This window comes from Neofelis nebulosa, chromosome 4 (genome assembly GCF_028018385.1).
Source record: "Neofelis nebulosa isolate mNeoNeb1 chromosome 4, mNeoNeb1.pri, whole genome shotgun sequence".
In the NCBI taxonomy this organism is placed as follows: domain Eukaryota; kingdom Metazoa; phylum Chordata; class Mammalia; order Carnivora; family Felidae; genus Neofelis; species Neofelis nebulosa.
Window position 1 is genome coordinate 87,667,717 of NC_080785.1, and position 16,830 is coordinate 87,684,546.

A 16,830-nucleotide genomic window follows, 5' to 3' on the forward strand; every position below is an offset into this window, starting at 1 on the left:
CTTCCATCTCCCTCCGTAGTCCAGCACACCTAAGCGGGTACTCTAGACCGAATTCTACAAATCTTTCAGCGCATTAACTGGGAGATAGAAACAATATTTAAAAATGAGAGTTTCGGGCATTCCCCTCGCTGCAACTGAAATTACAGGCTCCATTTCCTGTCCCCAAAGGGACTGCAAAATCGTCCGCTAAGAACGGGACGCCTCCCGCCCCCTCCAGGCTGGCGCCCGCGACCGCCACACTCCCCCTGCCCGGGCCCCGCGGGCGCGAGGAGGTGGCGGGGACGCGGGGACCCGAGCGCCCTCCCCTCCCCCTCCCAGCGCCGGCACCCACCTCGCGGCAGCGGCTTCACCTCCCCGTTCTCCTCCCGGGCGGCCCCGCTGGCCTCGCCTGCCCCGCCGAGGCCGTGCCTCCTCCTTTCCTTCTCTCGTTTCTCCTTGGGTCGGCGCGGCTTGGCGTTGGCCGAGGAGGTGGCGGCCGGGAGCAAGAGATGGTGAGGCTGAGCGTGCAGCAGCGTAGGAGGGACCAGCAGTTTGCGCGGCACCGGCTGAGATGAGGAAGCAGAGGCTGACGAAGGGACCGCGCCAGCGGAAAAAGAGAAACTGCTCCGAGCAGAGGACGGGGAGGGGGCAGCAGACAGACCGGGAAAGCTCCAAGACGCAGGGCTGCCATAGCTCTGAGGCGAAGGTGCCGCCAGCGGCTGCAGCTGCCTGCTGTTCCCGCCGCTGCTCCCTTCTCCGTTCAGTCTCCTCGGCGCCTTCTTCTCCTCAGTCCGGACCTTCTTGGCCGACAGAGGACCTGGTGGGTCCCGGAATGGGGGCTGCAATTTGCCAAACGGTTCTTTCTCCGAGACGGCAGCGGCAGCGCCGTGCACGGGGCTCGGCGGTTCCGCCATTTTGCGCTCCTGTTGTATTTACTCTCCTCGGCTCCCGGGCGCGGGGCAGGGGCGGGCCCTCAGCGAGGGGCGGGCGAGGGGCGGGGGAGGGGCGGAGCGGACGGGCCACCGGCGAAGCCCTCCATTGGACGAGCCATGCTGAGGGATCCCTCTGGGAGCCAACCAAAGGCGCGAATCTGGAGCCGAAGAGGCAGGATCGCCAAGTGGACCCGTTTTGGAGGTCACAGCTCCTCTGGGCGCGGCTTAGTGGCGGAGCTTGCCTTGAGGGGAGGGTCTTCCACTTGTCGCCAGCGTGAACTCTGGTGCCCCGTGAGTGTTCGGAATGGACCCCCAAATCTGCCCCCGCCAGGTCGCACTCGACTCTGTTTCGACGACTTTTTTTGTATCACTTTCTCTTCCTTTTTGCCTTGGGGTCCCTTTGGTCCCTCCCTTTCTCTTCGCTCTCAGAAATCCGAGTTTCGCAGATGCTTAGCTCAGAGGAGAAAATTGTGTGCGGAATTAAGTCCTTCCTTCTGTTAGGCAGTTGGATGGGAGGGACCAAAAATCACTTGGTGTCCTGACAAGATTTGTTACAGTTGCTAAGATCGTCAGCTCTAATGCTTTGAGGGAGATAACTTCCTGCAAACCCAGAACTTTCGGATTTCTTCCGAGCTCGAAGGTAAGACCCCCTGGAGAATTTTTCTTTTAAACTTTTATGATACACCCGTAAAGATCTTAATTTTATTGCAGTTGTTATAAATGAACCTTGCTAAGAAAAATCTGTTAGCGATATTTATTGATGTTTGAAAGGCAAAAAAAATTTTTTTAACTGTGAAATAGTGGTTAGCATCCTGAGTGTTCCATGTTTTATAAGCGTGTGTTTTGATTTCTAGCTTAGAAGATAAGGAATTGGGGGAGATGAGGTACAGTAGTACAGTTGCAACCGAGGCGAGGAGTAAGATTTTAATTTCACTTTGAGGTTGCACAGGAGATTAACAAGTCGAAGGAACAGACGCAAAAATAAAAGTCAAATCAGGAAATGAGCAGTCGGAGAATATTCTTAAGTCTTAAAAGGAGCCCCAAGTTACCTGTAACTTTTTGGAAAACAGTTAAAAGTAACTTTCCAGGATTATCATTTCTTGTGACCATATGAAATTGGAATTTTTTGTTTTCCCTTTTTTGTTTGTTTAGAATACTTTGGAGTCAAAATTTAATAGTGGTCCTTTTTTTAGGTACCTCAGATTTTTAAAATAATCAAAGTATTTACTTCCTTTAATACATATCAGTGAAAGAAAGTGAAAACTTAGTGGTTGCAATTGATTGTCAGCATATGTATTCACGAAAAGGAACATTGGTGGAAAAGCAGACTAAGAGGATGGGGCTGGAAATCATCAGCTACTAACTAGCTTTGAGACCTCCATCACAATGCTTCATCTGTCAGAGCCTCTGTTTTAGCGGAATAAATTCAGTTATATGATCACTAATGTCTCTTCCATGCTCTAAACTTCTGCCATATGCAAGAAGCTTTACAAAGTCACACTGAAACCATTACAATTAGAGTAGCTTCTTTTTTTTATTTAAAAAAAAATTTTTTTTAGTGTTTATTTGTTATTGAGAGACAGAGCATGAGCATGGGAGGGGCAGAGACAGGAGAAGACACAGAATCCGAAGCAGGCTCCAGGCTCTGAGCTGTCAGCACAGAACCTGACACCGGGCTCGAACTCACAAACTGTGAGATCATGACCTGAAGTCAGATGCTTAACTGACTGAGCCACCCAGGCGCCCTAGAGTAGCATCTTAATTGTTGACCTTCCAAGCGCATAAATGTGTCTCTTGTGTATGGTAATATGGTAATTGGAAACTTGTGCCATTTATTTTCTCATCTTCCACATAGAAGTCTAAGATGTCTAACTTTGTAAGGGCTCAGCTACGATGTACTCTCACCTTCAGGAATTTTTTTCTGCTTGCACTATATATAGTCTTTTATACTATTATGCACTCTTATCAGTCCTAACCTTAAATTTGCAGAGCCTGGGCAAATGTGGCTCAGAGGCTCACGTACCATGTGTCTAAACATTTAAGTTATAAATCAAGATAACAAACTATTATAAAAAAAATATTCTGGGGCACCTGGCTGACTCAGTGCAGCATGCAACTCTTGATCTCAGGGTTTTAAGTTCGAGCCCCACATTGGGTGTAGAGATTATCTAAAAAATAAAATCTTAAAAAAAAATGTATTCTATTCTAATACATGATGTATCTACTGAAATAATGATCTGGAAGGCCAGGTTTAAATTTAGAACTCTCAGATTTCTAGCATTCTCAGATGCATCCCATTCTCTTCCCATTCCCAGCTTCTTCACTTACCACACCAGAGGAAACCTTGCACGTGTGCATTCAACATGTCCAAGCTTATGTCCACATCCTTCACTTCCTGCAAATAGTGATGTCTAATCAGCACAGCTCTGTCTGCCCCCTGATCTGGGCACACATGGTCCCCTGATCTCATGGACTCCTTACACTTTGCAATTGGAGGAAGATCCTTCCAGGTAATTCAGTTTGCACTATTACTGTTATCAGGGTTCAATTAACTGTTTTCTTTCCTGTGTAATCAACCATTCTCTTTCAACTAGATCATTCCTTATATTAGGAGAGAATTCCCATCACTGTCACCAATTCCTGTTGGCTTAATCTCTGCTGCCTTACTGAAACCATCCACTTTTCTCCATGCCCATTGTTGGCACCCTATTCAAAGTACTGCCCCCTCGCACCAGGATAACTACACTGACCTTTGTTGTGATTTCCCTATATTCTTGTTTTCTCAAATCTGTTCTCCATTCTACCCAGAATGCTCTTTTCAAAACCTAAATTTGGTAATGTCTCTTTCCTTGCTTCACACCTGCCAGTGGCTTCCATTGCTTTTAGGATAAAGAGCAAATCCTTAATGTGACCTACAAGACACATCATGATCTAGTACTTTCTTCTGTATCAAGGTAAAAGCTCTTTAGTTTCTAGAATGCACCATGCTATCTTTCAACCTAAGAATATCACATATGTTTCCACTGTGTGGAAAGCTTTTTTCCTTACCTGATGCTTCTGTGATGGTTTGGATAATGAGCATAATGGAGGCAGATATCATGAATACCTCCATTATTTCTAACCTGCATGACTTGATGGACAGTGGTACCATTCACTGAGCTAGGAAACATTGGAAAAGGGACAAGTTTGGACTACTTCCTGACCTTGGACCTGATGAACATGAGATGCTGGTGAGAAATCACTTCCTTTGGATCTCAACTTAAGCCAATTCTCACTTGTTTAGAAAGCCTACCTTTTCTTTCCCATCAAGACTAGATTCCTTGTCTGTTCCTGTTCTTTTTATCCCCATTTCTTCTGCTTTTCATTGTTGTTATCAACTCACTGATAATCTTTCCCACACCTTTTCATTCTCTCCTCTATAACAAGCTCTGTTGAAAACATACCCCATATACCCTGCTTCTCCATCTTGTTTGAAACACTGAGGACACAGCCTGTACATTTGAAAGTTGTTTCTTCTCAGGGCGCCTGAGTGGCTCAGTCAGTTAAGTGTCCGACTCTTAATTTCAACTCAGGTCATGATCTCACATCAAGACTCCACACTGGTCTTGAGCCTGCTTAAGATTCTCTCTGTCCCTCTCACAGAATTTCAGGTTGTTAGTACTCTTTCAAAGTCATGTCAAAATCCCTCCCTTCTATCAGATTTTGTGGTATGGCTGTATCATCCTTCACTGACTTCCTGGTCATTTTGCCACACTTAATGAAGATTTTGATATTTTGCTTATGTTCATGCCCTGTACCCTTCAGCCAACATTTTAACTGACCTCAGCGTCCACGCTTATGAGCCATCCAATATTCTTGCCTCAGTGTTTCTTCTAGGACTTGCATTTCCATCCTGTTTCAGTCACAAAATAGCCCTTTCCTGATCCTTTTCATCACTCTTCCATCTCTGAAATCCTAAACTATAGTGTTTTAATATTCAGGTTCCTCATTCCTCTATACCATACCCTTCGCTTTGACCTCAGGAGTGCTCCCAGACTCTAGATCTTTCTTTTTTCCTAATTATGATTGCCAAATAAAATATAGGACACCCAGTTAAATTTGGATTTCAGGTAAACAATGAATAAAATTTTAATATAAGTATCCCCCTACAGAATTTGGAATGTATTTATACTAAAAAGATAATCTTTTTTTAATTAAAAAAAATTTTTTTTAATGTTTATTTATTTTTGAGAGAGTGCAAGGGGAGGGGCAGAGAGAGAGGGAGACACAGAATCTGAAGCAAGCTCCAGGCCCTTAGCTTTCCACACAGAGCCCAACACAGGGCTTAAGCTCATGAACCATGAGATCATGACCTGAGCTGAAGTTAGATGTTTAACCCACTGAGCCATCCTGGTGCCCCTAATTTTTTTTCTTAATGTTTATTTATTTTTGAGAGAGAGAGATACAGAGTACGAGCAGGGGAGGGTCGAAGAGAGAGGGAGACACAAAATCTGAAGCAGGCTCCAGGCTCCAACCTGTCAGCACAGATCCCAACACGGGACTCAAACCCACGAACTGTGTGATCATGAAATGAGCTGAAGTCAGATGCTTAACCGACTGAGCCACCCAGGCACCCCAAAAATAATCTTTATTTATCTGAAATTCAAGCTTAACTAGATGCCCCTTTTTAATTTTCTCAGTAAATCTGGAAGCCCTATAGTAATCCATCCTTTCTATACTTTCTTCACTCTCCAGCCTAGAGTCTATAGTATGTAATTGGTAGCATACGTTTACTAACACCTCAGTTCCTCACACTGTAATTCTTTTCCTCTCCATGCTGCTGGCAACGTCTATACCTGCTCTTCTGTAGCCGGCCTGAGCATTGTTCCCTCTTTTCCATTTAAATGTTTGGCATATGTCCCTGCTCTCGATCTCACTTTGCACACTTCTTTGTGATAGTATGCATCACAGTGTCTTCTGATAGCTCACAAATGCTGACAGTTCCCAACTTCCCACCTGCCTTAACCTTGTATCTGATTACTGACTCTTACCCAGATGCCAAGCGGACATTGCCATCAGTGTGGCCACAAATACCTCCGAGTTCATACCACCCATTCCCATCCTCCCCTGTGTCATTTCCTACATTCCTTACCATTCAAGCTACAAACTTGGGAATCTTTGACTTCTTTTTTCCCTCCTCCTCCACATTCAGTGGGTCACTGTCTCTAGCCAGTTCCTCTTCATTCTTGCTGCTGCCTCTTGCCTTCAGGCCTCAAGCCATCTTGGGTTTTGTCAATGATTTCCTTACAAACTGGTCTGTCTGCGTTCAGTCTTACAGCTTCTAAACTATGCTCCATGTTGCTACCAAATTGTATTTCTAAAATGTAAATCTGGAGGTGCCTGGGTGGCTCAGTTAATTAAATGTCCGACTCTTGATTTTGCCCCAGGTCATGATCTCATGGTTTGTGAGTTGGAACCCTGCGTTGGGCTCCATGCTGACAGTGCAGAGCCTGCTTGGGATTCTCTCCCTCCGTCTCTCTCTCTGCCCCTCCCCTGCTCATCCGCTCGCTCTCTCTCGCTCTCTCTCTCTCGCTCTCTCTCTCTCTCAAGAATAAGTAAATTAAAAAAAAAAAAAAACCTTTAAAATGTAAACTCAATTATCCTAAAGTCTCTTCAGGAATTCCCTTTTGCATATGGAATAAAAGTCACTTTTTAGTGTAGATATGAGCCATTCTTGATATATAACCCCACCACTATCTTTCTAACTCTCTTACAGCTTCCCTCTCTTTCATCTATTCTGAACTATGTGTAATTGCTAAAAGAGTTGCACTCCCTGTCGCCATGTGCATTCTGTTTCCTCTGCCTGGAATACAGTAATAAAGCTCTGCTTGCCCTTTCAGATTTAGTTTAAATATCTCCCTTGGCAGTGCTTCCTGACTGGTCAGTGTGAATTGAGCATCCCTTTGTGCCATCATCATTCTACATAGGAGCATTGGTCTCTGCTTTCAGCCTGTGAGCTCCTCTTTGGCAGAGATAATGCAGTATTTATATTTGTGTGCATAGTATCTGGGATGGTCAGTGCTCAATAAATGTATATTGAAAAGACCTGTGTAAAGTGCAGGTTTGTGATCTTTATGGTAAGATGGGGACCTGGGGCTACAAACATGAATGCCAGATGGTCTTGGTGCATTCAAAAATAATAAAAATAAGGCAAGCTGAATGTTATCTAGTAAGAAGTGGGGAGGACTGTGGAAAACTAAGAATACTTGCCTTATCTACAAGGTACATTTGCTTCTCAGCTCTAACTGATTATTTCCGTATGGAAATGCAGTGGGCCTACTTGCTAGATATCTAGATTTTTTTAACGTGAAATTTCCTAAGAAGCTGTGTGAGCCAAACAAAACTTATCAGGCGTGTAACCCAGTGTGACTTCTTATCTAGAAAAGAACAGCTTAGTTTGGGTAAGGTAGCTTTTGAGAGTTTCATTTGTTAATCCACAACCCTACCTTTGTCAATTGCTGAAATAGATGCTAAGTAAATGCATTTGGCCCTTGAATGACATAAATGTCAACTACATGGGTACACTTATATGTGGATTTTTTTCAGTAACCATAGTACAGTGCTACAAATATTTTCCTTATTAGTAACATTTTTTCTAGCTTACTTTATTATAAGATTACGGTATATAATATAAACAACATACCAAATATGTATTAATTTACTGGTATTGTTAAGGTTTCTAGTCAATAGTAGGCTACTAGTAGTTAAGATTTTGGGGAGTCAAGGTTGTATGTGGATTTTTGACTGCACAGGTAACAGTTAGGACCTCTAGTCCCCGTATTGTTCAGGAGTCAACTTATACTCAGGTTTCCAGCCATAATGTTTGTTAGCAGAGCTTAGAGCTGCCTGCTGTACCTCTTAGAATCTGGTTTCTGTATACATGATGCCCTCCAGTATTCCTGAGCTGAACTATATTTTCACTGTGCCAGTACACTATCCTCTGACACCCTTGGCTAAAGGTCTTTGTGCTTTATAAAACCCCATATTAACCTTAAAGACATCTCTTCTACCAGTCTGGCTTGGACATCTCAAAGCCCTGCTTCTACCACATTGACCTGCTCATCTTTATGTGTCTTTCTGACTTGAGTTATTGCTTGTAAAGAGTGGTTCTGTGCTTTAAGAAAGCCTGACCTTTTCAGCTACCATGTTGTCAGTTCTAATTTAGTCTATGTCTAGTACAGTGGCCAGCAAATTTGTTTTCAAAGAGTCCAGTAATAAATATTTTAGGCTTTGCAGACCACATGGTCTTTGTAGCAAATATTGTTTGTTGCACAAAAACAGCCATAGATAGCATGTAAATGAATGGGTGTGATTATGTTTCAGTAAAACTATATAAAATTAGGAAGCACACTAGATTTGACTGCAAGAGATAGTTTGCTGACTGTTGTTTTAGGATTTTGATTTCTACCTTTATACCATGTGAAAAGATGGTTGAAGATCGCATGCCACACTCCACTCATGCTGCATTAGCCACACTAGCTTTCTCTCTTTTCCTTGATCATGCCCATTCCTATCTGAGACCCTTTGCCCAGGCTGTTTCCCCTGCCTGGAATGCTTCCTCCCTCCCACCCCCAACTCTCTATTCTTGCAGGTGTCCTAAAGGCTTTCTTTGACCATTCAATTGAAGGTGGCTCTCTTTTCATTATTCTCTATCACAGTATTCTCTCTGTTTCAGAGCACCTATTACAGTTTATAATTACTTTACAATTATTTCTTTACTTTTTATCATCTCCCTCAGTAAACAGTAAGCTCCATAGGACACAGATCATATCTTTTTTTTATTCACTCCGATTCACCGGTGTATCTGTAGAATCTAACAAAATGCCTTGTATACATTAAACACTCAACAAATGTTTATTGGATATATCAGTATAGATAAATCGGTCAGTGAGTCAGTCTGAATTATGATTTGCCAATGTAATTGTTTTCACCAGAAAATGATAGAATAGTTCTATAGTAGTCTAAAGGTAAAACCACCAAAAAAAGTCAAAATTTTAGCTTTCTGATGAATCCAGTTATGTCCACATACGGGTTTCAGTCATAGTAATTGTTTCCTAATATATTTGTACATTCATGCACTGAAAATTCATACAACTAAAATGCCATTCTATATAACTTTTTTCCCAAAGGTACAGAATGGCTCCAGCTGAATAAGTAAAACAACACCAAGTTATAGCATGAGATTTTATGTGGCATTATATCTCCTACAGGGACGTTCAAGGCTATAAGAAAAACACTGATTATAATTCTGTCCTTTAGGAAGAAAGGTATGTTTAGATAATAGATGAAATAGTGACAGGAGTAAGAGGGTCAATTTTGATTCTTTGGTAGCTGTCTTCAGAATTATAGAGTTAAGCAACTAAATAAATTTCAAAAAGAACTCTTAAATTAGAACAAAACATAGTATCTAAGGCTACTTAGTCTCTTTGTATGTATCTGAAAACCTTTTGTTGTATTAGTGGAGTAAAAAACCTTTAGATCAACATTGCATCTATCCACACCTAACCTGTTAAAAGAACTATTGGACTTACCTTCAGAAAAGGAAACTTATGAAGCTGCATATATTACATTATTGCCCTTATTACATAAGATTTCTATCAAGTTTGAAGTCCATGTATACATATATGGCAAGAACCCACTGAACCATAGATACATCACCAATTTCTTTGGTATACCGACACTGGGCTCTGTAATGATTATGTAAATCCTTTCCCTCACCCTAATTGTAATCACTGAACTTACGAAGTAGAAAAGAAGCTATTTGAGATCCCAGGGTTGAAGCATACTATATGTTGTAAATAGAAGTGTTTCATACAGAAATAAATAAGAGGCATTCAATTATTATGAGATACGAGAAAAAATTAAAGTACCCAAATAGCATTTATTAACCAAATAGTATCCAACATAAAATGTTTTTTAAAAAATAAAGGATCTAGGTGGGTGCCTGGGTGGCTCAGTTGGTTAAGTGTCTGACTTTGGATCAAGTCATGATCTCACGGTTCTTGGGTTCAAGCCCCATATTGGGCTCTGTGCTGACGGCTGGAGCCTGCTTTGGATTCTTTGTCTCCCTATCTCGCTGCCCCACTTGTGCACGCGTGCTCTCTTTCTCTCTCAAAAATAAACATTAATTTTTTTTTTTTATAAAAAATTAAAAGAAAGGATCTGGGGCACCTGGGTGGTCAGTCAGTTAAGCATCCAACTTCGGCTGAGGTCATGATCTCACAGTTCGTGGGTTCAAGCCCTGCATCGGGCTCTGAGCTGACAGCTCAGGGCCTGGAGCCTGCTTTGGATTCTGTGTCTCCCTCTCTATCTGCCCCTCTTCTGCTTGCACGCTCTGTCTCTCTCTCTCAAAAAACAAAAAAAATTAAATAAATAACTAAATAAAAGATGGGGGCGCCTGGCTGGCTCAGTCAGTGGAACATGTGACTCTTGATCTTAGAGTTGTAAGTTCAAGCCCCACTTTGGGTATAGAGATTGCTTAAAAAACAAATAAATAAATAATTTAAAAAATAAAAGATGAATTTGGGACACTGGAAGAGGATTATCTGTTAAATTCAGCAGCCACTTTCAGTTCAGTTGGATATCTCCAAAACTTTTCAGATTCATCATGCAGCTCCTTCTCACAATATTTTACAGGTTCCTCTTCTTCTCAAGCATTAAATAGTAGAGGCGCTGAAATTTCAATTCAAGGACACTTTTTTCCCTCATGTTATTTTTCCTGGCCAATCTCAAACATGCCATAACTTTAATAAATTAGTTTTACAGTTACAGCTCCCCAATGGACATCTCTAGACCTGACTGTTCCTGTGTGTTTATGACCTATCTAATCAGCATCTTCCATGGATATGTCAAAAACACCTCAAACTCAACATTTCTGTGGCAGAGATGGCTAGTATTTGTTTGCCCCCTTCTTCCTTACTACCGGAACCTTTATTTCATTTAGTTTGCAATGTGCCTAGGTTAACAAGAAAAAATAGCCTTCCCAACCTCCCTTCCTCTTGGAGATGGCAATAATATGGTGGATGTCTTTGGGTGAGGTTTTCAGGAAGGCCTTTTAAGGGTGGGAAGAGACACTTAGCCTATTTTCCCTTTCCCCTTTCTCTCCTGCCTGGAACTTGGATAAAGGGGAAAAAAAAAGGGCAGTAAATGGTCAAGATTGAAAGCTTCCAATCCATATATTTTTTTATTCAACATTTTAGATCTTGTAATATCTAAACATCTAAAATAAGTAAACCTGTAATATCATTTTCCAACAAATATAAGCCAACCACTTGCTCAACCACAATCTTCTTTCCAGTTTGAATATGCACTCAAGTTCAGCAGAAAGAGAGCAAAGTAGAGGAAAGTGAAGTTGAAAAGTGTAAGTGAGGGAGTAGCCCACTGTTTAAAGGCTTCATTGAAGAGCCAGAAGGAACCACAAAGCAGAAAGAAGGTATAAAGAGTAAAAGGGGCCAATAAAGTAAATAGAAACCATCTATAAATATGTCTCTTCTGGAGTTAATTTTGCTGCCAGAATTTTAATATGGGAGGACATCAGATCATTTTAGAAAAGGATAGGAAGCCTATAAAATGTATGACAGGAACCTTATTCAATGTTGTAAAGCTCTTGAAAGCATGTTTTGTCGTTCCACTCAATTCTCTGGGAAGAAGGAACTATTTTAGTTGATGACTGGTGGGTAGAGGGTAAAATATAACCTTGAAACCTAGGTATGGCAAAGAGGTGTAAAGAAAAATGATAAGCTCATAGAATATCTGGATTGAAAAACCAATCCTATACCCAGTTTGTGAATTTTCTTTACTACATACCCTTTCCTTTCTTTTCGAACAGGAAAACTTCACCTCCAGAATAATTGTTCTCTGCTTTGTAGCTTTAGCCACACTATCTGACCATTACTATGGGTAGAAGGATAATATTTACTGAGTGCCTCATGTAAGCCCATATTTGTGGACATTTCACTTTATCCCGTGCTTTCAAAAGAGTTTTCCAAGGCATTTTCAAAACTGAGCTCGAATGGCACATTCATTCTGACTCTAAAGCAGTTTTCTTTCTAATGTGTCCTGTCTTGCAGGGGAGAGCAGAACTTTAAAGCATCAAAAAAAAATTGTTTTTAATTTTATTTATTTTGAGGGGCAGGGGGTGGGGAAAGAGGATCCAAAGCAGCCTCTGTCCTGACAGCAAAGAGCCCTATGAATTCAGGAACTGTGAGATAATGACCTGACCAAAGTCGGCCACCTAACTGACTGAGCCACCTACGTGCTCCTAAAGCATCAGATTTTAAATTCAAACATTTACCAGACCTTTTTAGAAGTTTCAGTTAATTAAATTCCTATATTCTGAAAATGGGCATTCAAAAAAGGTACCATGTTTCTTAGGGCACTGGTGCTTTTTTATCTCCCAGAAAAGAATAGGCCAGCATTACTACTAGGGGAAGGAGTGAGAGTGGGAGAAAGTAGGAAAGACCAACAGACCTATAGAAACAGTGGCCTCAGCTTTTATTTTATTTATTTATTTATTTATTTACTTATTTATTTATTAATGTTTGTTTATTTTTGAGAGAGAGAGACACACACACACAGAGCATGAGCAGGGGATGAGTCAGAGAGAGAAGGAGACACAGAATCTGAAGCAGTCTCCAGGCTCCGAACTGTCAGCACAGAGCCTGACATGGGTCTCGAATTCACAAACCATGGGATCATGACCCGATCTGAAGTCAGATGCTTAACTGACTCAGTACCCAGGCACCCCTGGCTCCAGCTTTTAGAGAAAATTTATAATTCAGTTGCCCAGAGAAAGCCTGGGTAACCTGAACATCGTGAAACAAGTCTAACAGATTCCAAGGGGCAAGGGGGATGACCCACAGTTAGAAGACAACAGTTTTGTGCAAACACTGCCCCTAGAACCAGGGAATTACGAAGCTATGACTGTCACAAAGTTATCATTTCATTATTTTAGCTTTACAGATTTTACTTTGAAAAGCTTTTTTGTATAATTTGTACAGAGCCATGAAGTAACATGTATCTTGCCTTAGATTCAAGTGCTGGCTCTTGATTCTCATCAGATGAATAACTATTTCTATACCATTTGATTCAAAAATAGATGTATAATTAAACAGCTATACTAAAGAACCATCAAATAAATAACCACTTTTTAAGTTAACTTTTAAATCTAACTCAAGCTGTATTGTAATTCCTATTTTTTTTTTTTTTTTTTTAAGAACTGATTTTTAAGTAATCTCCACACCCAACATTGGACTCAAACTCATAACGCTTACATCAAGTCTCCCACTCCACTGACTGAACCGGTCAGGCACCCCTGTAATTCCTATTCTTAGGATTTTAATGTTGGTCTTTTCTCTATATTCGATTTTAATGCCTAAAAAATACTAAGTTCTACACTATTGTCACTGGGAGTTTTAACATCTATTAGTGAAGAGGATGGCAAAAAAAGGTAAAAATCTGGTACCTGGAAACCTTGAATACCAAGGCACAAAGCCTCGGGTCAAAGTTTGCCATATCCATCCTTGCCAACAGAGATGGACAAGTCCAACGGCCAAAGTGGATAAACTTTCTTTTTGTAAAGTTATTGTAACTTGGGTGGAATTTGTCTTGAAGTCTTAATCTTGCCATTTGAGTTCACAAATACTAGCAGTGTGCCTGGCTCATCACCTTGTTACAGGTCACAAGCGTGGGGAGTATAGATGTTGAGTCTCTTCTTCACCTGTGTGAACTGTCAGCACATAGGCATAGCTATTAGAGGCACAAAAGATCTAAATACCAAGGGAAGTGCTTCAATGATTATCATAGGAAAATAAGCCTAAAGTAATGCAGCATCAATATAACTACAGGTATATAGTCATAATGTGTAGTGCTTATAAATCAATAAATAATTTAGTTTGGGGATTAAATACTATTTCTGATACTCCAGGTAGAGGCATTAAACAGAAAAATATAAATACATTAGTGGCAAATGATACAGATTTTTTAAAGATGCGGAGGACATCATTATTTTTATTTCTATTGGGATACTAATAATGCCAATTACTGCTGTATAGATAATTGAAAATACAAATCATATTTATCTCAACTCACATTAACTCTTCTGCCTCCCAGGATAATCTCTCATGTTTATGATGAGAGATTTTAGTAATTAAAAATTTTTTTTCTAAGTTTTTTAACATTTATTTTTGAGAGACAGAGATAGAACACAAGCAGGGGAGGAGCAGAGAGAGAGAGGGAGACACAGAATCCAAAGCAGGCTCCAGCCTCCAAGCTGTCAGCACAGAGCCTGATGCAGGGCTTGAACTCATGGACCCCAAGATCATGACCTGAGCTGCAGTTGGCCGTTTAACCAACGGAGCCACCCAGGGACCCCCAAAATTTTTTTGCTATTCAGTGATGTTATTACTTTCTACAGTTTCTTTATTCCTTGATATACTACGACTTATGCTAGAGGTGCTTGCTTTTCTTACTACCTATTATGAATTCCCCTTTTCAGTTTATTTTCAACTAATTATTAGATAGCCTGCTTTTTATTGTCCATATGCATTAAGTAGTTAGCAGGTACTTATTTTTTTCTGTTTTTGTTTAAGTAATCTCTATACCCAACATGAGGCTCAAACTCACAACCCAAGATCAAGAGTCGCCAGGTGCCCCAAGTTAGCAAATACTTACTAAACATCCACTTGGTACCCAACAGTAGGCTAAGTTCTGGGAATATAGCAGTAGGCAAGGCAGACATGGTCCCTGTCCTCATGGAGCAAACCTTACTATCTAGTCACAAGATCTGTTTCCAATAAGCCTTTCGTTGATGCTTAATTATTCAAGACTCTTCTCTCATTTCTTACTTATTTATTCATACAACAAACAGTAGTGAGTATCTGTATGGACCCAGGACACCATGACGATATAATTGAGAAAACAGACATAACCTAAATTATAGCACTGTCGTTAAAGTAATGCAGTGGTAGCATGAAGTATATACATTGAAAATAGAAAAGGCAGATCAACAGCTCTGGATGGAAAAGAGAATATTCAAGCAGAATTAAAGATTAGTAAGCAAAGAAGACGGAGAAGGACTCTTGAGGCTGAGGAACGAGCATTTGGAAAAAGATAAGGAATGACATGTTCAATATGCTATTCTCTGTAAGAACTTCATTGTAGTTAAGTATAAAGGACACAAAGTGCCATAAAAGGAGAGGAGTCTCTCAAATGGGCTAGAGCCAGATTGTGAAAGGTTTTGCTCACGACTGCCTTGGCATGTTGTAGTCATTGAACACATCTTATTAACTTAAGGGCTTAAATGAGGAAGAATGAAAAATGTTCATGTAACTGTGTTTCACTTCCTTCTAATTGCTCATGGGTTTCACCAGGTGCTTCTTCCTGACTTTAACTGAATAGTTCTGCTTGCCATACAAGACTCGTTTGCATTTTCACTATCATGTAATACTTAAACACTATTGCAGTTATCACAGCTTTCTCACAAACCAAGTAATAATAGGCACAATTTGAAATTTGAAATTAGAGTTACTTTTGTTCTCACTAATAAGTTGTTTGAATTTAAAATGATACATTCATTTCACACAACTAATCTCTTCATTTAGCATGCAAATACTTTGAAAGTAAAATCATTAAATACTTTGATGTTGGTTATAAAACAATACTCAGGTAGCTTCTTCCTGCTATTTCTCTATTTTTTTTTAAGTTAAAAGTCTATTTTGAAGAGATTTTTGCCACACATATAAATGCCAAAGCAGGGGAAAATGGTTTAAAATACCGTTAAACTAGGGGCGCCTGGGTGGCTCCATCGGTTAAGCAACTGACTTCTGCTCAGGTCATGATCTCACAGTTCGTGGGTTCGTGCCCCGTGTCAGGCTCTATGCTGACAGCTCAGAGCCTGGACCCTGCTTCGGATTCTGTGTCTCCCTCTCTCTCTGCCCCTCCCCCTCCTCGTGCTCTGTCTCTCTTGTCTCTCAAAAATAAATAAACGTTTAAAAGAAATTTTTTTTAAAAAATAAAATACTGTTAAACTAAATAAAGGCAATGAAGCTTAAACCAATGGTTATTCTTATGGGAGGCACCAAGTCAATACTTATCCCATTCTTGAGAAGAAATATCTGAATGCAGGATGTTTGTGGTTTTAAAGTAAGTCTTTCCTTAAGTTCAGGAAACATATATTAAGTACTTACTCTATGCCAAACTTCATTTTAGTCACTAAAAATATAAATATGAGTAAAACATGCTTCCTGCTCTCAATGGACTTGTCATCTACTGAAATGTTAAGTTGAACCATATGAAATTGCTTTTTTTAGGTCAAAAATGGTCAAATACCAGTTCAGCCTAACATGTATATGTAAACAGATTTTCCATGATAGAGATAGGAACGAGGTACTACACACACTGAGAAAGTGCTTCATGCTGCCTAGAGCATTCAGTGAAAGCTTCCCAAAGGAGATGACATTTGAGCTGAGTTTTAGAAAATGATTGGGAGTTCACTGTGTGTTTACAGGAAGCGAAGAGAATGAGGGCATTCCAGAAATAGGAAACAGCATGTGCAGAGTTGTTGAAGCGAGAATGAGCCTAGCGCATGTGGGAAATTGCACATAGTTCAGACTGGTTGCAATGCCAGATATGTTGGGGGTGACAGGAGCCGAGGCAGGTGAAGTAAGCAGAGGGCAGATGGTGGAAGGTTGGATGTTTTAAGCCAAAGAGCTTGATTTTATCCTTGAAATTGGTGAGATGTCTGTAATCTAGGGAGTGTGCAAGGCAATCTGTCAGGAGTCAGAAAGAAAATATTACTAGTTATATGTATATATTTTTAAGTTTACTTATTTATTTTGAGAGAAACAGAAACAGCAGGAGCAGGGGAGGGCAGAGAGAGGGA

At 40.6% G+C, this 16,830-nt stretch overlaps 1 protein-coding gene and 1 long non-coding RNA gene across 10 annotated transcripts in view; one reads left to right on the top strand and one right to left on the bottom strand.

The window, feature by feature from the left end:
* RSBN1L (round spermatid basic protein 1 like) overlaps nt 1–932 on the bottom strand; it is a 69,050-nt gene extending 68,118 nt beyond the window's left edge. Inside the window, exon 1 of the mRNA XM_058725289.1 lies at nt 332–932. Coding sequence (XP_058581272.1) covers nt 332–893 — 562 coding nt within the window. The 5' untranslated portion in view covers nt 894–932. The remainder of the gene's footprint in view (nt 1–331) is intronic.
* Nucleotides 933–997: 65 nt separating this feature from the next.
* The window catches only part of LOC131509496 (uncharacterized), a 154,967-nt gene continuing 139,134 nt past the window's right edge, over nt 998–16,830 (top strand). For 2 of the 9 annotated variants that reach the window (XR_009260533.1, XR_009260532.1), the window contains exons 1-2: nt 1,003–1,551; nt 3,227–3,421. This is a non-coding gene — a long non-coding RNA (uncharacterized LOC131509496). Of the gene's footprint in view, nt 1,552–3,226; nt 3,422–16,830 lie in introns of all 9 variants that reach the window. The other 7 variants (XR_009260535.1, XR_009260534.1, XR_009260530.1 and 4 more) reach the window with 6 other exon arrangements.